This window comes from Diadema setosum, chromosome 19 (assembly GCF_964275005.1).
Source record: "Diadema setosum chromosome 19, eeDiaSeto1, whole genome shotgun sequence".
In the NCBI taxonomy this organism is placed as follows: domain Eukaryota; kingdom Metazoa; phylum Echinodermata; class Echinoidea; order Diadematoida; family Diadematidae; genus Diadema; species Diadema setosum.
Window position 1 is genome coordinate 14,232,873 of NC_092703.1, and position 22,195 is coordinate 14,255,067.

At 38.8% G+C, this 22,195-nt stretch overlaps 1 protein-coding gene across 1 annotated transcript in view; it reads left to right on the forward strand.

Annotated features, from left to right (window-relative positions):
• The window catches only part of LOC140242288 (tubby-related protein 4-like), a 52,439-nt gene extending 31,727 nt beyond the window's left edge, over positions 1-20,712 (forward strand). Inside the window, exon 3 of the mRNA XM_072322031.1 lies at positions 20,467-20,712. Within this exon, the coding sequence (XP_072178132.1) occupies positions 20,467-20,712 (246 nt within the window). The remainder of the gene's footprint in view (positions 1-20,466) is intronic.
• Positions 20,713-22,195: the final 1,483 nt, after the last annotated feature.

Consider the following 22,195-nt stretch of genomic DNA (forward strand, 5'->3'; position numbering starts at 1 on the left):
ATTTCAGGTGTCAGCCGTCCTTGTCTGATATCTGCTGGCGAGATTACGATGATTATCGTGGAGTGATGAGAACCTGCAATGCGATCAAGCAGTACTGAATTTTTCACGGCACGGTTGACTAATGAAGTATTCATGAATGGCTCGAGATTACCATCGATACTGTTGTGTGGCTCAACTGAGCAATATCGCTCGCCAACGTCTTTGTTTGTTTGTTGATTTGTTTATTGCAAAAGATGCATTCTTATCTATCGAGAGTAAAGCCTGTCTCGACAGAAGTCGTAATAAGATGATTTTTTTTTTTTTAATGTTTAAAGAAGTACTGACAGATTTGGGGATTTGTGCAGCACTAGCATTAAACGTATCAGAATGTATGATAAGAAAAAGAGAAATCTGCAAACACAATATTGAATAGAGATGATGATAAACACGCATCTGATGGTTTTCCAAACCAGCAGTGGTACATGTACATTTCCATTTTCAAACGAGTTCCCATTTCTAACATAGGTTTCTGAGGATCATTTCTGAGAGACCCATAGGCGCCAATTACCACAGGGTGATATTTCAATCATTCTAGAGAGAGAGAGAAAGAGAGAGACATGTCCAGGCTAGAACTTATCAGTATTGGTCTCTTGATACATGCAGAATGCTGCTGATGGTGATCGAGAAAGTGCTGGAAAATGATGCCGAATGTTTCCAGTCATTTTCCTATTTACTTCGATTGTTAGTCTGAAAGTAGCTCAGCTGTTCACTGGCTCACCTTGCTGTCTGCAAAACAAATGTAGGATTTCACACAAATCAAAATGTAGAATGTAAGGTGTTATCCATAAGGCCAATGGGATGGTAACTGGTAAATATCATTTATGTATGAGTATAGGCCTACATAATAGTCTCCCTTTTGATGGATGACAGCCAAAAAGAGTAACTCTAAAAGCATTTTAAAGTGAATTATTCTGCTAACAGACTGAGAAAAGAAATGGAGAGCCATTATCATCAACCTCTGTCACAGGATTCTGTATTTCATTGTTTTCTCTCTCCCATGAAAACTTTGCAATTTTGTTAGCTAGAAACAATAAGTGAGACAATTTCGCAGAATTATCACATTTGGGTCTCCCATTAAGATCACCATATACCAACCTGTGTGTATTCATCCTCAAATATCAAACCTTGAATTATGTATGAATATGCCAACAGGAGGGCCCGTTTCATTTGTGAGGCGAATGATTGTGAACCATAATTCAATATCTTGGATGTGTCGTGACGGTAATTTTTTTTATTTATTTATTTCTAGCGCTCAGTTGGCGCATGACAGCCTATGAATTCAAAGATTAGCAGAGCAGGATATTTTATTCGGTGTCTCCTCTCGCTCAGACAAGTACTTCAGTCGTAGGTCTCGGAGCATGACGAGAGTGATGCAAAGTCGGATCTGGAAATTGTGAGGTGGCACATCGAGAGCCATTAGGGCGACACCGCGCCATTACCACCTGCCGGAGAGATGGGGTTGCCCCCATTTTGGTAGATGGCAATTACCAACAGGAGATTAATTGGGTGGTGGTGGGGGGGGGGGGGGAGGGGTGACGGTTAAGGGAACTGTGAGTGCTTCAGTTTGAGAGGCAGTCGAATGATGCTCCACCTTAGGGAGTGTTAAACCCCTAGTGCTCCGTTTCACCTCTGTGTGTGGGTGTGTATGTCTGTGTGTGAGTGTGTGAATGCTGTGTTCCCCAAGAGGGCAGCAGCCTTTCCCTGCAACAGACCACTACATTGTAAATTATCTGTTTCTTCCACTGTAACTATTCTCTACCGGCTCAGGCCGACCTTACACATTTCTTAACCTGTTGAAGATGAGTCCTCAGTATACTCGGGCCGGTGTCTATGGAAAATGCGTGTTGAAGCAATATCAGCCAATCCTCAACGGGTTAACGTATTGATTGATTGATTTAAAGGGATGGTACGTTATTGGTGGAGATGAGAATTGGGCTTTTAACTTTTTACAAGATACCAAGAAAACACTTACAACATGTATGAAATAGTATATAGAACATACCATTTTCAGAGGAATTCAAAGTTTATTTGATGAAAATTGGGTTTGGAATGACTGAAACATCCAAAAACAAAGTAAAACAAAGCGATCATAATTATATGTAGGTCCCGCACTTTATTAGAATTGCTCTGTTTTGGATAGCAGCTATTTCAAAACCAATTTTCATCAAATAAACGTTGAATTCCTCATGGAATTACGTGCTCTTTCATATTTCATAAGAGGTTTCTCATTATCTCACCAAAAAAATGTTAGAAACCTGAAATTAGGTCTCAACCAAAACTATATGATCCATTTAAATTTCTTTCTTCTTTGTGTTCACAAGAACAAAAAAAAAAACATACGTAGAACTATTAAGTTACAATGATTATGCAATAACATTTTGTCTTTTTTTTTATATATCAAGAAATAAACAAAACATATATTCTAATAACATATACTTTTGCAACAAATGATGAATAAGTAGTAGTCATAAGAGCCTAACAAAGTGGGGGAGTCTAAATCAAAAGCGCATCTTGTATTACCTAGACCCCAGAAAAATAAATCACATCATAATTAAATTGTGAATTACACACATGGCAACAACAAATGTTAGAAAAACTAAAACAACCAAAAAAAAAATGAAACTGAAGCTCCGCATTATGACAGATCGGATGGAAGGATATGAAATAGAGGGAATAGATGAGATAAATTGAGATGAGAGGGGAAAGAAGAGATGGAGAGAGAGGAGAGGATATCAAGCAGGAAGATTTAGAATTTCTAACTGAATATCTTTGTAATAATTTGTTCATAAGTTGTCTCTTAGAATAAATCAAAGTTGTCTATATTTCTTTTAAATAGCAACTTGTGTTTAATGAATTCTAGAGTTTGGGCCTGGTGGATTTAAAAGATTTTGTTAGTAAATAATGTTATGATATGATGTAGTATCATTCACACAGAGAAAATAGTGAGATGTCGATTGTGATCCAAATGCCCAAATTTTTCTCTCTTTTTTTTTTTTTTTTGCGCTCATTTAGCTATGCATGAATATCCTGCTGATTGCCAAGAACAATTATTTGTCAAGCAAACTGCGCATGCCTGAAATCTACTGAAATGGTGACCCTTGCCTGTCTGTTTGTTCACTGTTGTGATGTTTGTTCTTAATGATGGCGTAAAAAGTTATTGAGACATTCACCGTGGTGCAGATCACTGCTATTTCTGAAATGTAATCACAATATAGCCATAATTTGAAATAATTGAAAGATTTCTTGGGATTTGGATTGCAATGCTGATCATGCTATTTAGTGAGATTGTTTTTTGTCCACACTGGGAAAAATCATGGATTGCGGTACAAATCTTGAGATTTGTATCCCGCTAACTCACGTCAGTGTGGTTGCTACGTATAAATGAGTAAATCGAAAGCTTGGGTCTGCCCGTGCAATATTTGCAAACTTTTATTATAAGTATGTACTCTTATATTCAGAACTTTTTTTTTAATGCATGTAGTTTGATACATCAGCAAGTTAGTGCACATTTTGGTGGCATAGCTGCATTATCATGGCATGTGTTTCTTTCCATAGAATAACGCCACACCAATAGTGTGAATTGGCAGCAAATTATAAATGTTTACTGAACCTAAGCACTTTCTGGGGTCGCAGGATAGCCCCCACCTCTCATAGCACCTCTCAAGCTGGGTCTGCCCTAGCCTTTTGTCAAGGCCCTCTCACCGTATGTTAGTGAACAAATGGGGGCGAACGAAGCGAGCTCAGCTGAGTTGGACAGCATGAGGGCCTTTTGAGATCTGATTCGCATTCTTAAGTCGGCCCTTTGATATGCTGATTTTTGCTCCCCGAATTGTCGCTTTGTTCTATTGATATTGCTGCATTCTCTCGATTCACGTATGTGAAGGTGAACTTATCATTTTAGACAAGCTTGTAATCTTTGCAGTTAGATTATCCCTGGACTTGATGGGTTATGGGAGCAATCGTTGCCTGGATGTGTGGTAATCTCTGCAAAAATTTGTTAATGCAACTCTGAGCTGAAAGATGCTATAAAATAGTAGAAATTACATATATTTGTAGTGTGTCTGCACTGCATTATGACTCTCTGCTTTTCATATTGGTGTAGCGAAATTGGAATATTTGCAACATGAAAAGGGGGAGAAGAGTTGAGGCGTTATGTGGGTGAAATCCCACAAAATAACAAAACACTGCGCTGCGTGTGTGCTGTCGTCGTGAGATGGCAACCCTGGATTTATTAATATGCAGCTCTGACCTCTTTTCATAAGAGTTCACCTCGGGAAATGCAGAGTATTGAAAAGTGAACTTAGAGTGCCTAAGAGTTGAAATACAGAAAATTTGCTGTAGCGCTGTACTGTAAATGGACAAGATTTTTTTTTGTTGTAAGTGGAAGGGGAACTTCTTAGCTGCTCAGTATCTATGTACCTCTGGGTGGGCATGTAAGTGGGCACATTATGTCTCTATTTGTCCTTTATTCCTCATGTTAGAGTCTGAGGCACAGTCTATCTCATTATCTTTTTCTATTCAACTTTTTCTATCCCTCATTTTACATCGGTCTCCGACATGATATAAGTGTATGTCTCCGTATTATGAATCTATGCTCCCAAGCCCCGGAGACAAGAAGACAAGAGGGATGGGGGGGGGGGGGGGTGGGACGGGCAGCAAAATTACGAGAGATGGTTTGAAAGGAGATCTGAAGAGGCGTAGTATTTGTTCAGCCATCAACGGGAGGGGAAATGTGTAGAGGAAAGGACTACCCAAGCATTGAGAATATAGACTTAGAGACAAACAGACAGACAGACAGACAGAAAAAGGAGAACTGAATGTGCAAACAGGGAGAGAGATGAATACACACACACACACACACGAGACAGAGTGAGAGAGACGCACACAAGCAGACGGAAAGAAAGACAAAAACAGAAGAGATATAAACAGAGAGAGAGAGATAAGTACACACACACACACACACACACACACACAGAATTAGAGACAGGCAGAGTGAGAGAGAGAGAGACACACACACACAGGCAGACAGACAGACAGACAGATATGTACTCAGACATCGAGGGAAAGAGAGAGAAAGAGACAGCTTGAAACAGACAGAGAGAAAAAGCTCAGACAGCTGAGATATTGTGACCTGGAATAATGAAGACCTAGTACAAGGATGGACCAGGGAGGTGCTGTAAGGACAAAGACTACAGATGGATCCCAGAAACAAGATGTAAACACTTCAGAACAGCCCTGGGAAGGCTGTCTTCTTCCATAGTTATCACGTTTCGCCTTTCCTAAAATAGACCTGCAGATATTGTATTCGACATTATTTGTTGTGGGGTTTATTTGCTTTTTTCTCGATTTTTTTTTTTTAGTCAGGAGCTATTTGCAAATTTAACAACACGCAAAATTATTGATCCCGGCATGAATGGGGCAACAGGCATGCGTACAATTCTCCGTTCAGTACTACATGCGCAAGTGCGACTTTAACCTCTCACGAAATTGTTGAGAAGTTCTGATTTGCATAACAGTAGACTCGCTATGTATATATGATGTATGCAGTAGTCATTTGGTGTTTGTAAGTATAGATGTCTTCTCAGAGTAGATACAGTCAACCATAGAGTTTAATGACAATCAAGAAGTGACAGTAGCACTTTTGTTTTCATATAAAGCAAAGCAGTGTTCCTGTTCAGTTCTTACTTCCTAAACAGAATTGTGGTAAATTGCTTTGCTTTCAAACATCTGGGTTTCTGTATCTGTATGAAGAGCATAGTGAAATGTTCTTTGGAAGGAGGGGTACCAGGTAATGTTCAGTAGCAGACAGTGCTATGTTATCATCTTCTGAAGATAGCACTGCATTTGCCTGATGTGATACATAGATTCTACAATCACAGTCATAAAGTATAAACTAAAACTCCATACATTAGTTTTGTCAACAGAGAAGTCATTAATGAGTGTGCCTCTGCATCATTTATGCGCAGAACTCAATGTCCATTCTTTGTAAATGAACTCAGACACATGCATGTACATGTACACCACATGATACACACACAGAGTATTAACACAAAACGTTGCTGTAAAAACGTGATGCCATACAATGTAGATTGCACTCTGTTTTTGAATTAAATATGACATCGCCCTCATTTCTTTCCAGCTTTTCTGGGGGGGGGGGGGGTGGTTGTCAAAGGAGAGATTATTATCAGTCAGGCAGTGTACCAGCAAACAACAGTCATCAAATTTTCAAACCCAATCAATCTCCTCTCATCATGGTTGCCATAGCAACTGTCTGGATTCCCAGATCTTTGGTTGCATAAAAGTCATCCACTGGTTGCGAAACAGCTCTTCTGGAGCCAAGTCTGTATATGCCACAGTTTATAAAGGAATGGTGATGTGCCACCTTCTCCCAAACCTCGATGCTACTGACTTTTACAGAATTCATATTTGAACTCCCGGAAATTGCTGGCACAAACATTTGAAATTCCAATTAATCAGATGAAGTGATAATCCGTATACCGGTAAACTACAGTCATGCCATTTAGGTGTCACGGGATATCATATCGTATCTGGTGAGAATGTATGATACATGTGCAGAACGGTGAAGGTCAAAGTATGCGGAAACGTGTTAAGGGTTTTTTGTTTGTTCGATTTCCATATTTCATATCAGGATAGGTATTATGTTAATATTGTAGATTGATGGATAGATACAGATGAACATGCCAATTGCTCCCGTGGTAGCAATGCCCAGGAGCATATAGCAAACGTGACAGCGACAGAAAACATATAAAGAGTGAGAATGGAAAAGCATGTTGTGCATCACATGCCTGTTGGAGGTCTGCTATAAAATATGCCCCGTGCAATGTGGAATGTTTTCAAGTTTTTTTTTGTTTTTTTTTTCCTGAAAGAGGTCTTTTGATGGTAAAAAGAACATCAAAATCATATCGCAAACTTGGCAGCTTAATTTTTAAATATTATGAGTAAACCGGGGTGTTGCTGGCTTGAATATACTATTACTGTATACGTTGTTATTTTCGCGTACAGATATTTTCACAAATTAGGAGGTCATAGACATTTTCGCGAGATGTTGTTTTCACTAATTGACACCGACGCTAAAATAAATGCACTGTCACCCAAACGCATCAAGACATTTTCGCAAGTTGTTAAATTCGTGATCCAACTGTGATTTGCGAAATTCACGAAAATTAAACCCTCGCGAAAATAACAGCTTATACAGTATCATATACATATCAGTTAACAAATCTTCCAACTGTACATTATACAGTACATAAATTTTGGATGAAGAGATGTAATTTGCTTGTATTGTTTAAAGAGTGGTCCATTAATACAATCTCTATTTTCCAATGGAATCCAATTTTCTTTACTCATTTTTTTTTTCTACTAATAAATCTCTATTTTCAATAGATCACTCTTTTCTATTTCCTATATTTACTTCTGTGTTAGCTTTGCAAATTTTACATTATTTTCATATGTTCATTTGTACATCTATTTTGAATTCTACTTTATGATATGTACTTCTTGCAAATTTTAAAAACAATATAGTTATTCAGTAAACTGAATAAAAAAAAAAATCCAGGGTCGGTTCCGTTGACAGATTAATTATAGGTGCACCATGGTACTTCTTTAACATCTGGTGTTCAAGGTGGATTTTCTAAGCAGTGCACTTATAGAGGGTCAGTCAGAATGTTTTAAAGCTATCAATTTTACTGAAAAATAACAAATAAAAAAAAATCCAGCATATGATAGAGTGGGAGTCTGTAGAATCATTACACAATTCCAAACTTACAAAATATTAAGTAGGCTGCTCTGATTTCTGTGTCGTATATCAAGACGTACTTGTAGAGGCATTTTACATAATTCCAAAGTTACAAAATACAGGGTAGGGTGTTCTGACTTCTTGAGTGGTATGAGGCAGTCTGCTAGTGGTGTTTTGCATAACTCCAATCCTAGTAAATACTATTCACACTATGTAGCAAGGTTGTTTTAACTTTTAGAGTGGAATAAGGCATTCTTGTAGTGTTATAATTCCAATCGTATGAATGATTATAGGTTATTTTGACTTCCAAAGTGGGTATGAGGCAGTATAGTATAGGTGTTTTACATAATTCAGATCTTATGAAATACCAGGTACTGTATGTTGTTTAAACTTCCTGAGTGGAATGCGGCATCCTTATTTTGGTGTTTTACATAATGCCAATCTTACACAATACTGCATGTATGTAGCTTCTGATATCCTGAGCTACAAGGCATTCTGGTACTAGTATTAGTATTTTACTTGATTCCAAATTGACAAAATACTATGGAGCTTGTTCTGGCTTTTGAGTTGTATAAGACATTTTTTGTAGTGATGTGCTCTATATCGTGTCCATGAATACCTGTGATAAAGAGGCATGGGAAGGTGCATTTGTCAGCTTCCTCACATTTATCATTTCGCATGGTTCCTGGAAGCCCGGGTTGTGAAATTCAGCCGTTGGTACTTTCCTGTCTCACAGGAAGCATTACCAGTTTCTCTGAATTTGGGAAGCTCACTTCAAAATTGAGTTTTCTCAGAATTCCCCTCTGATAAACTTTCGCTCAGTAATCCTTCACACTTTAATGGGATGGTACAGTATTGGTGGAGATGAGAATTGGGCTTTTAACTTTTTACGAGATACCAAGAAAACACTTACAGAGCATACCATTTTAAGAGGAATTCAAAGTTTATTTGATGAAAATTGGGTTTGGAATGACTGAAACATCCAAAAACAAAGTAAAACAAAGCGATGGTAATAAAGTGTGGGTCCCACACTTTATTAGAATCGCTCTTTTTTTGATATCTCAGCCATTTCAAAACCACTTTTCATCAAATAAACGTTGAATTCCTCGTAGAATTACATGCTCTTTCATATTTCATAAGAGGTTTCTCATTATCTCACCAAAAAAGGTTAGAAACCTGAAATTAGGTCTCAACCATAACTATACGATCCCTTTAATTTAGATATTTCCACAATGTTTGTAATCTTCGAAGTTTTAAACTTTGATGATTACATGTAGCTTGTAGGTTTAAACTACGACGTGCGTCCGTACAACATCCAGTATTAAAGATTTAATTTTCAACCAAGAGTCCCACTCGATGAATAAACTACAAAAGTGGAAGAAATACATATAAAGTTATCCCCGTGTACACAGCACTAGCGATAAACCCAATGATGTGCGACAACACAGTAGTCAATGGAGGCTGACCTAGAAGCTGAGGGGGAATAGGGTTCAGGGATAGGTCACGCTAACTTTTGAGTTCGTTGATTATCGATTGCTATTCACACATGCACTGAAAGACAAAGAGTTTTCATAATTTCATTAATTAGTTTTACTTACAGTTTTTCTGGTGTGGACGCAAACTCATAAGATTTTCCCTGGCAAGATATACTGTATACGCCAAATATTTCGCGAATTTCACGAGTCAGGTGCTATTCGTGAAATTAAAGACACGCGAAAATATTGACTCTGATCCCGATATGAATGTGACGTACGCGTGTACACTTCTCCGTTCAGTACAGGACTCCACGATCGCGAATTTAACCACTCGTGAAATTGTCGGGAATTCCCGATTCGCGAAAATTTAGACTCGCGAAATATATGGCGTATACAGTATTACAGTAGTTTGAAACATGTAGGATTTTTGCAATGTGAAATCAAGGGAGTTTTGTACATTTTAAAGCTGACACTTTCTGTGGACTCGCATCAATTGCATCTACCTAGTTTGCTGAAAAGTACACTCAAGTCACATGATTTGAGCATGTCCTTCGCACAAGTTCTTTTTGGCTGTGATTGTGCATATCGGGCTAGTGCAGTATGTTGTTGAAGTGCCCTGGAATTTTTTAGCATGCAACGTAATTCTGATTGCATGTTGAACTGAGAGGTATAAATTTGTGAGTTCAGATCTCACCATGCTTGCAAGTGAGAATGGCTCCAATACAACAACAACCAAAACAAAAAGAGAAAAAAAAATGGGGGGGGGGGGAGGGGAGAGACTTTCAGTACTCTCTCCCTTCTTAAAGGAATGGTGTAGTTTTGGTAGAGATGGGGATTGGGGTTTTAACTTTTTACGAGATCAGAAACTTCTTATATTAAATATCAAAGAGCATACAATTCTAAGAGAAATTTATTTGATGAAAATAATAAACTTTGAATTCCCCGTAGAATTATATGCTCTTTAATATTTCCAGAAGTGTCTAATCATCTCGTAAAATAGTTACAACCGGAATTCCCATCTCAACCAGAACTACAACATGCATATCATCCCTTTAAATCTGCCTCCAGTTGCATGTTGTACTTCTTGGAAGTATGGAAACACTACTACCACTATGTTTGCAGGGCACTGCCAGCAACATTCATGCAGGGATGGTGTGTTAGGACAACAGGTAAAAGAAGAAGAAAGATAGGTTAAAAAAAAAAAGGAGAAAGAATTACGTAAAAGGTGATAGGGCTGAGAATACTGCTCGGAGTAGGGAAAACCATTGGCCTGTCTTCTCTTGGAACAGCTATGCATAATATGTGTTCTGATGAGGAGAAAATGAAGATAAAGAGATGTTTGTTGGTTTTGTTTGTGCTCAGATTGGAAACTCTGGAAGACCAGTTCTGGGCATTTGTTGTGCTGACTGTACTTTGCAGTATCCTGTGATGTTTTTATGCCTCCGCCACGAAGTGTCGCCGGAGGCATTATGTTTTCGGGTTGTCCGTCCGTCCGTCCGTCCTTCCGTCCATAATCAATTTTGTGGACAGCGTATCTAAAAAACTGTTAGAGGTATCCTAATGAAACTTAGCATGTGCATGAATGAGTGGGCAAAGTTGTGCCTATCAGCTTTTGGGCTCACATGCTCAAGGTCAAAGGTCAAAAGGTGAGGGTCAAATGCTCAAAATTTCACTATTTCCCTTATATCTATGCAATGCCTGGAGGTATTTTCTTGAAACTTGTTGTATACATGAACTACCAAATAAAGATTCCCCAGAGAGAGTTTTGGGTCATGAGGTCAAGGGTCAACGGTTAAGTGAAAATGTTAAAATTTCACTTTTTTTTCCTCCATATCTCACAAATATTTCAAGGTATCTTCATGGAACTTAGTATATATGAATGTACTGACTGGCAGTGATCATGTATGGAATTTAGGGGTCATGGGTCAAAGATAAGGGGGTCAAAGGTCAAGGTCAACTCATCAAAATTTCATTATTTCCCTCTTATCTATGCAATGCCTGCAGGATTTTTTTCTTGAAACTTAGTGTATGCATGTATTACCCAATACAGATTCTCTTGGAAGTTTCTTGCCAAAAGGTCAAAGGTCATGTGAAAGTGCTAGATTTCACTTCTTTAAACTTGTTAAAGAGTCAAAAGTTGGGTATAAATCCTCAAATCCCCAAATACCTGCACTCTTCATAGACAGTATAGCCATTTTCATCCAGATAAACCTAGTTCAAGGAAAATGAACATTCAATTCAATGCATTTGTGACAAACCTGTCATGTTAATATTTTGCCAGTTATGTGAAACTGTCATCACACATTGTCAAGACATTGTGCTATAGACCTATTCGGAGAACCATGCATTATGGAGGAGGCATACCAGTCGCCATAGCGACATTTTTAGTTCATTTTGTTATGAATGCAGAGAAAACGTAAAGCTTGTGTTCACATTTGTGTGTACAATGACCCAAAGTGCAATGCATTCATATTCATTTATATGTCCAACTGAATTACTGTGTGCAATTAATTTGTTTATGTGGATAATTTCTTTCAGATTATGTTTCTAGAGATGAAGCTGCTGTGAATCTATCAGTTTTTGCCAAGTCAGCTTCGGCTGACATTATACGTTGTCAGCCTGAAACATGTACAGTCTGTATGGCAATGTTTTTATGATGATGCCCAAAATAGTTGCATACAGATGGTCATCAGGTTGGCTAACCCTGTTCCAGTAAATTATTTAGTCACAGACTAACAGGCTGTCTCCATTTTGAAACATAATACCCACTTTGAAGTAATGCAGTCTGTCTCCTAATAATGTGTTGGGTCATCATAAGATCAGACACACAAAAGTGCTTGTAGCTCGCAGGGCTGTACATAGTAGTGTCAGTGATATAATGCATTTTTCATCAGGTGATGAGGGAAAAAGAGACTAAACATAAACAACCAAAACCATATTTTTATTTTTTATTTTTTGGTTTTATACTCCTCTGCCATTATCATAAGGCCATCAAGAAGTGGGAAAAAAAAACTTATTTTAACAAGTGTGAAATTAGCAACACATTTGTACCCGGTAGTCCAAATTATTTCTGTGCTTAAGTAATTAGATCAACATAGTATGTAGTAAAGCTGAATGAAGTTAACCCATGGCGTATGAAGTGATGTGTGTCATCAAATGAAGTATACTCTGTGAGTTACCCTTTTTGAGGCAAAAGGGTTAAGATGTAAGTCCTCCAAGTTCAGGATGAAGCAGATCCACATGTATACCGAGGAGGTCCAGACATTTGACAGGCATGTGATGATTTGTGGCTTCGGGAGAACGTAAGGGCCACAAGCAAGATGTAATTGATTTTTCCAGATGCATTCTGCCTGCTATAGCCATATCATTGTTGGAAAGGTGTCAGCATTTTTCTTTGTTTGGTTGATGTGGGGGGGGGGGGGGGGGGAGAGGAAAAATTTGTGGATTTTCTGAAAAGTGTATGGGGCATCTGTTCTGGTCAGTGGAAAGTGGTGATCACTTTCTTGAGCTGTTACACTCATACATATCATGGCTCGACACTAACTTTTTTGTTTGGTGGCCCGATGGGGCCACCAAAATCCTAAATTTCAAATTTTTGGTGGCCCGAGAGAAAAATTTGGTGTCCCGAAAAAAAAACACAATAAAAAACATTAAAAGTCGTGTTTTTTTTAATGAGTCAAATATTTAAGTTTTATGATAGTAAGAATTAGAAGCTGGACATATCTACTCATAAATTAAACTTCAACAAACTTGCAACACTCACTCTCAGGCACTCATTCAGTCCTTTTCATCCATCCTTTAAACAAATTTAACTGCTAATTTCCGGCGCAAAAAATTACAAATTTATTGACATACTTTTCAAAAAATTGTAGTGGCCCGTGGCGGGCCACCAAATTTGCCCTTTTTTGAAATTTGGTGGCCCGACTTTCATTTTTGGTGGCCCCGGGCCACCGGGCCACCGTTAGTGTCGAGCCCTGCATATATGTCAGAGGCTTTTGACAGTGCATCCAAATTTTGTCTCTGAGTCCCCCGCTTCCCCCCCCCCCATCCTCCTCCACTTTGCAAAAGAAAGAAAGTAAAGAGGTGCTTTCCATATATTTGATATCCCAAGCAGTTTCAGCCTCATCCAGAGGGATTTAACACCTGATAGGCTAGATGTCTAGATGGATCTCTTCATTCGTTCCATACATATACAGGAGCTGTAATGGTAGAGCAGTGGGCTGGAGCCAGAGATCACGCAAAAGGTTTCTCATTTCTCGTTTCATTTCATGCATTTTGTACGTTTCGTGCGGATAGATGAAACCAGAACGTGTGGAAAAGCATCAACAGGTAGCTCAAGATTTCATCAAGTCTTTGATTAGATGGATTAAGTCTACAGGGGTCCTGTCAGTATAGCTGATACAGTGCATAATTGCCTAGGTGGAGAATTCTGGGAGATTGTGAAATAAAAAATTTAAGAAGGAAAACAAAGGGAGTGGAAAAAGTAGACAGAGAAAATGAAAAACTTCTCAGCTGTCTGAAAGGGAGACTATCTGAAGATTGCACTGAGCCTGGGATGTGGAATGAATGGAAGGGGTGATACGCCCTGACAGCTTTCTCATAGGCTAAGTACACACCGGTGTTAGACAGCATATTGACCCTGTAGGGGGTTCTTCCCCACCGGGCACATCAGCTGAGTGCTGCTAACAGATTGAAAATTTGCCGGGAGACCTTCCAGTCTCGGTCTCCCTTTCCATTGCTTTGCGTTCATTCACTTGCTGAGCTATACTCTTTTTAAGATTTTAATTGCCCACCATCGAGCACTCTGCAAAAAAAAAAAAACCAACAAACAAACAAAAATAGAACAAGTTGGTAATTAAAGGTCCTGTTTACCTTTTGGAACAGTGATTTAAAAAATTTCAAGATATGACATTTAATGAATATGTGTAGGTATGTTGAACAACGAAACATCCTACCATATAAAATTTTCATGATAAAGCCTAAAATATGAGGAGATATATCTTTTTTTTTCTTAATGAACCATAACTATTGAAGGTTTAGTCTAGACACATTTTTATTACAAGTGTTGTTTACACTTTGTATTTAACAATACTTAACATTGATTTTGCCGAGTCAAATTTTTACAGTGCTTGTTTCTATCCCTAAATCACATTTTAGAACTTTTTTTAAGCACTAATGCTGGGTTTTTGTTTCATCTGCAAATGGTAAATTATGCCTTTAAGAGTTTGATCTATTCAAATGAAAAAGGACTTAAAATTCATTGATGATATTCTCCCCTTCAGTCCTCTCACAAGCCACTTATACACATGTTTGCTCTAATTGGATAGGTTGGGCTAAAGCAAAGATTGTCAAGACAAGCAAAAGATGGCAATACTATCTAACCCCCAATCCTGACTAACAAGCTGCTGTACCAGTTATGAAAGTATCACTTCTACCTTCATGCCTTCAGCCTGATGTCAATTAAATGTGCTTTGAATGAAATAGAAAAATATTATGTATCAGGAATGTGTGACATATTGAGGAATATAAAGCATATCCCATCTTATGGAGCACATACCCACAAATCAGTGACGTCCCACTCTCAACTGAAACTCATCCTCACAAACAATGTTCTGTAAACCAAATGTAGGCATTACGAGCAGGCATGTGAGTATTTTAATGGGCGGTTGCTGGTTTTTTTTTTTCTTAAAAGCTGAACATCAGCCATCCGACCATGTGACCACACAGATGAATTCCCATGACCACATGATGATCAAGTGTGAATGAATGTATGTGAGAAGAGTTCTTGTTCAAAATAAACATGGTCCCTCATTTGTCTGTTTCTGGATGCTTTTGCCTGTTGATTTTGCACAGTGGAAGACAACAACTTTTTAATCAGTGAAGTGCAGTAACATGAGACACGTTTCGGGGTGTTTCTAGACTTCATTTCCACTTTATAAGACGTTCTGGTCTGACTACTAGCTTGAAGTCCAACCTTTCTACAACTATAATATCACAGAAGATGTTTGTTTTGTTCTGCTTTTACTTGTGAAAACAATAATGTCGATGAATGTACACCCATCCCTTACCTGCACAAAATGTAGATATAAGTACTTAATGACTAACAAGAAGGAAGATGAATTTTTGCCTCTCTTTCCGGAGATGCCTGGGAGAAAAAGCCTTGCAAGATATGAACACACCCACACAGTGATAAACACAAAACAATATTTTGTGTTGTTTGAAAGTCTGCATGGTGATGTAAATCTTCTTCTCTCTCTTATATTCATGCTTTTCCAACCTTCTCCTCCCCCTCTCCTTCCTCCTTTCTGCTTCAATCTTTCTTCTCCCACACCAACTTCCAAACCTGCTGTGGATGTGCCAGATACTGTAAAAGTGGATTTTTCTTTCTTTAAGGCCCGGTCACACTGCCCAAAAGTGGCATAAACGCATAAATCACTCAAGAAATGTGGTTGTGCGTGCTTGTCCGTTGAGAATTTTTGCTGATTTACGCGATGAAAATCACCGATGAATTGCACAAGAACTATGGAAAGATCACGCAAAAATCACTAACAAACCACACACTTTCAGCGCATAGGCACTCAAAGGCCCCAAATAGGGCAAATTCGTGGTTGCACGAGGTCCACAGAAAACCATGCATAATCTGCGCATTATCACTAATGAACTGCATATGAATCGCACATAATTCGCGCATGAATGCGATAGTAGCAACATTTTCGCGAACGACCACTGATATTCCACGCATATTTTGCGTAAGAACTATGCAAACTAATAAAAAATTACGTAAAACAGCGCAATACTGCGTAAACTTTTACGCGAAGCCAAGTTTTGAGCTGCTCAAAACCTGGAATCGCATAAAGCGCTGATCCGGTGCACATCGGCGGACAAGTACGAAGGTTCCACGTCAGACAAACTCATGAAATGCGCAAATCGCGCATGTATCGCGCAAGGCTCCCATTTCTTACGTGATTGATGCGTTTACGCGACTTTTTGGCAGTGTGACCGTGCCTGTAGTGATATTTTGTGTCCTAGTGGATAAGATGAATTTCATGTGATTTCATTTTGATTCCGCAGAACAAAAATTGGAATAGTATTCCATGTATGGCAACCCCCCCCCAAAAAAAAAAAAACAACTGCATGCTTTTATTTTTGCGCCAGGTTCATGTCAAGCAAAATGCATGAAAAATATCCGCACCGCAGAAATTTTCACTTTTACTGTTATTCATGTGGAATTATGGTTAAGAACGTTTGTAGCAGAGTAATAGACAACTTTTGGTGTACATGTTGGGATGCACAGGGAGAGGTGAGGATCATGTGACAAGTAGCTGACATGCTTGAGTAGAGGTCAAAGGTCATTAAAGTTTATTTGCCAGGTCTTCTTCATCTGATGTCAGTATCTAGTTATACACCTGTAAAGATATGGATCCTCCTAGCCATTTAGTTTGACCAGAGGCATGGTGTGATATTGAAATACTGATACCTCCCAGTTTGTTGCTCAAGAGTCAGGTTGTCCCTTTTTCTCTCTCTTTCTCTCTTTTTAATGAAAAAACAATAATACTCCTGCAGAGAAAAAGGAGAAAAAGAGACAAGCGAGAGAATAGTGATTAAGTTTTTATCCTTTTGAAGCAGGATAAAGAATATATATGCGAAGCAATTTGAGCTGCCTTCAAGGCAGACGTTTCTGAACTAGGTCTGTCTATTTTGGCCTGAATATTGCCCCAGTTTGAAAGTATGATGATTCAGATGTTTCAAAACATTTCAGGAAGAAACAAGATTCTCTCAACAGTATTTTCTTCTCTTTTTTTTTTATTCCATGTGGTTGTTGTTTTTTAATGTTGTTCTCATTACACTTGACAGACAAAAGTGATTTAGATAGAGCTTATAGTGCTGGAGAGAAGTTTTTTGTTTGTCTTTTGCATGTATGTTTGTTTTCTTTGAAGTCAGAAGATCATGAAAAGATACATTGTCTGTAATTGGTAATGATTTCCCTATGTTGTCCTACTCAGCTCCATGCCCCCCCCCCCAGAAAAAAAAAAAAAAAAAAACTTCTCGATTATCCTGATGGAAACTATCATCCACCAATTCATCTATTTTAAGTATTTCAACTGCAAAGAATATTTTGTAAAGGTTCATCAACACAGGAAAATTATGGAAACAGATTACAAAGAAAACAACCATGTCTCTTCAGAAGCCTTAATTCTGGTCGAGTTCTTCCTTCTCATTCTGGGTGTTCTTTCACGTTGTGTTCGAGAATCTAGGATATATATTTATATATAAATGCTCATGATCTATTAAGTCATACAATAGAGGCTGTGCTGATCAACTTCATGCGATGGCATGATACATGCCGTAGGGTTCATTGCCAAGAAATCTTCACCTACAGTGGATGTGTCTGGGGGGCTATTTTTGAAACGTTAATTTAGATGTTAAATTTGTAAATGTCACCGATGACGCATCCCGTATTCTCTGTCCGCACGTTGCCAGGATTTTAAGCCAGTAGTAGACAAAGGAAATGAAGACATATATGTTCAGTCTTTCTCTCCCCCTCTCTGGCTATGTCTGTTTGTCTGTCTGAATCTGTCTGTCTGTCTGTTGTTTTTTGTTTTTGCCTCAAGCCATACAAGTTCTCTCATGTGCAGTCAATGCAAAAGAGTAAACAAATCCAGAAAACTTCTACTGCTACAGATAGAAATGCTCTGTATTGGCATTGCTTGTTCCTCTCAAACCAAAGTTGATGGGTGTACATATAAATGAATGAAATCTAAACTGATGGCATAGTCATGTATATGGCAAAGCAGTAACCAGAGGAGGGAGGGGGGGGGGGGGGAGGAGAAATTCTGAATGGGGGGAGGGGGGTGTGTGCATTTACACAGGAAAAGGAGGAATATTGCATTCTCCCAAATAGCATGTCCCATTTAGGTGCCATGTGAAGATTGATTGCTTGTTTTTGTAGCCGAGGTTATGGAATTTAATATGAAATAGTCATCTAGAGAAAACACTTCCTGGTGTACAGTATAATACATGTGTTTAATAGGAGGACAGGAGATAATGAAGTGATTCCTAATGGAATTTGACAGTTTGTTGTACAATATCAGATAATCATATTTTATCTCTCTCTTGCCGCGCTTATCAACTTTCCCATGTTTGAAAGGCGTTTCAATACCCACTATCGAAATGCATTTGCAAATGCCTTTCAGATTGTTTTTCTGAAGTTGTTGCTTTCATCAACTACTGTAAAATATGATATATTCGCGACATGAGCATTTTTGTGAATTGGAGCCAACGTCCTTTCTCGCGGCATGTAATTTTTGCAAATTGCCACTGGCATCCAATGCATATTATGTAGGCAAGAACTTTCACATGCAATTTGATTTTGCGAATGTTGGCGCTCGCAAAATTCATGACATTGAAATGCACACGAACATTCCTTCTTTTACAGTATGTTGTGAGTTGATTGGGAGGCCCTGTCACTGCGCAACTCCATTGTGCATTTTGACTGAAGGAGCAGAGATGTGTAATTGGCAGTGGTTTGCGTGGGCAGGTCCAGAGCTGTAAACGCTTTCAAAATGACTTTGTGTTTATCAACTCTGCAGAAACGTGTCTGCGATCGTACTTTTTTTCAGCATTTCAAGAACTCATTTCTAACCCCTTTGTTAATAGTCAGAACAGCTTGCGTTTATCAACTGCCCAAAACTGCCTGAAAGTTGTTTGGAAGCCTTAAATTTCCATGCCAGAAGTGAGTTGACAAATGCATCCCATGTCAACAGTGAATTGCAATTTTTTTCAGCTCTTCAATCCATGAGACTCATTATGTGTACATATGGCTTCTACTGTGGCGTAACAGGAAGGATGAGAGGCGGAGAATAAGGAACAGAGTGATGGGGAAAAATAGAATGCATGCAATACTCCACCATGCTTTCATTAAGGGGAGAAAATCAATTGAACTGTGGCCAAAGGGTATACCAAGTCGTCTCCATACCACTGGACCATACCATTCTTTTCCAGCACGATGGCAGGGAGGGGAACAAAAATGAGGGGAAGTACAGTATATGACACGCATCTTCACACACATTTCGCAGCTTGCCGTTCCACCCCCCATGTACTGGTGGGAATAGATATATATGTATTAACGTTTTCCATGCCATTTCTCCGGGCAGTGGTTTTGGGGCAATCTCTTTAGATTGATGCAGTGCCCGCAAGTCTTTAACAAGTATTGATTCTGGGTGGCTTCCCGTTCTTCCAACGCCTTCTTGTCTCACCCTAATATCATGCGTGCAGTGAGCAGAAATCTTCTGCAGCAGTTAGCAATAATACAGTAGCTGATAGTACCAACGTTCTCTTACTGTGCCACTTGTGCAAAATCAGGCAGGCAGAAATGTGTGCTGTGAATACTGTAAAACCGGAAATTTTTGCTCACATTTTGATCTCACGAGAGCCACGATTTGTAAAATCAAAATGCGCATGAAAGTTCTTGTCTACACTATTATATGCTTTGAATGCCAGTGGCAATTCATGAAAGTTTCATGCCATGAAAAAGGCCGCCGGCTCTAAAAAATTCACTAGAATTTCATGCCGCGAAAATTTCTTGCTTCACAGTACATCTTGTGCTATCTATAACCTTCACCTTTCATATCCAAGATGTATTTCATGTCTCTTCTTTAGCTTACTTTTTCTGTCCTGTTTTTATTTTGTTTGAGCTTGGGGAGATAACAGGCATGCAAATGATGGAGTAAACATAACATCTGCACCAGAATCGAGATAGTCCACCCTTCCCTCCAATGAGAGAAGGCATCAAGGAGAAAGGGAGTTCTGGAGAACAGTTTCAGCTCTGAATGTTTCCATTGAGGACGTCAAGTTTGAGCTGGAGTTTGACAAGGACAAGGACCTTGTGTCTAATGACTACCCATTAAAAAGGTTTTAGCATTGTGTATTCTTGATGGGCTTGCAAGTACGTGCTTGAAGAGGCTTACTTTGAATAGCGGCCTACACTGTACCGAGGATTATATTGAAACCACTTTGTGCGAGGACTTGGGGATCAGTGTTCTATCGATTATGGGGTGACCTTGACCGTAAGTGTAGATAACTCACAGACGTAAGGCTGCAAAAACCCACCTGGAAATGCTAAACATTGGAGATAATTCTCTGACCATCTCATCCCCCTTGCCCATGTAATCCTCATTCCCTCTGCAACATTTACAGCGCCGCAGCGGCAATCGAAAGCCGTCATACAATTGCGCAGCCCCACGTTTGATTGACGTCAGCCCGACGCTGTCTGCGGATCGCCTGGGTGCACGATCATGCCGCGGCATACTAATGCTAGGGACGGGCTTTTGCCTGGGCAAACAAGCACGACCAGTGGAGACTTGTATCAAGAAGCAGCAGTCTCTGTCTCCCTGCAAAACTGGGCCAAGTGGATGCTGTTTGTACCCACGATGTCTGTGTTGATTTGTTAGTGGTATCAAAGTTTTGATGAAGATAGTGCATTGTGTTGTTTGATAAGTTTACAAAGAGGGAACTTCTTTCATGAGGCTTATCATGTTGTGGACTTGAGGCAAATTTCTGTGGTCTGTTAAGATCAGATGGGGGAATAAAATGTACAAAATGATGACAATATACCACTACTAGGGAAATATTGTGCTTAAAAAACCAACGTAGATGTATGGGTCAACACACTGGGCTACAATTTTGAGATACAGCAATCCCTAAAACCAAACATTGATTAAAAACATTTGATTGCCATTAAAAGTATATGATTGAGTCCTATTGCTTATTTGTAAATAATCATATGCTTTTTTGCATCCTTCTTCAAAAAAATAAATAAATTTAAGCATATTTAGATTAGCCTTCATAGGTATGATTTTTCCCATTGTTTACTCTCTACCAGTGAACCCTGGTATTAGTGTTGCTAATAATGTGGCTAGTCTTGTCCCAAGGCTCAGCTATCTGTTTACATGACCGCAAGCAACCCAGGGCTGTGGGAGTTGAGCTGTCGTCACACCCCAGTTGTGTATGTGGCTGCACTTGACATACGTGCTATGAATGCTGATTGTGTGCAACGTGCGTGGCGTCCGAGGTCAGACACATTTAAATGTATATATTGCGACAGTAACCAGCTGGATGTAGTCTTGTAGCAAGTCTGTCACACATCTTTTTTTTTTCTTCTTTAATGCTGCTCTACAAGTATTGCAACAGAATACACAGACTTCTTGAATTCATTGAGAATAAATGTATGATGCTGATGCTAGAGGATAGTAGCAAAGGTTAGCAGTTAAACATTTGCTGCCCTCTTCCCTTTATACGAGAAAACAAAGAACATAAAATATGAAATAGGGTTTCAGAAAATGAATAAGCAGACACAAAATATACAATGTAATATGTCAACTAAAGGAATGCGTAATCTGATAGATAAAGAAAAACTCAAAGGGGATAATGTAGATTATCAGTGCAAATGTCACACCAATATTTGGCTGAGAGGAAAATGCCCTACATAACAATGACAGCACTAAAGAAAAAGAAAAAGAAAAAAGATAAGATCCTTTTACGGGGATTTCTTTTATAGCTTAAGAGATAATCAGTGTTTTCACATGTCAGTTCTTATTTCAGAAAATCACTGGAAAGAAGTATACAAATGTAGTTGATGGTGTCAAATTTAAGCAAGGAAAGCTCACAGCTTTTAAAGGTGATAAGAACTAGAAGCTTCAGTAGATGTGAACATGGTGCATTTATTCATAGCAAGATATTGCATACTGTAAAAGCAAAATATTTTCTCAGCACTAAATCTGTGCAAATAGGAGCCAAAGGCCTTTTATGCGTCATGAAATTTTTGCAAATTGTCACCGGTATTCAATGCACGTAGTGTTGACAAAAACTATTGTGTGCATTTTCATTTTTCAAATCTTGGCTCTTGTAAAATTTGTGAAATTAAAAT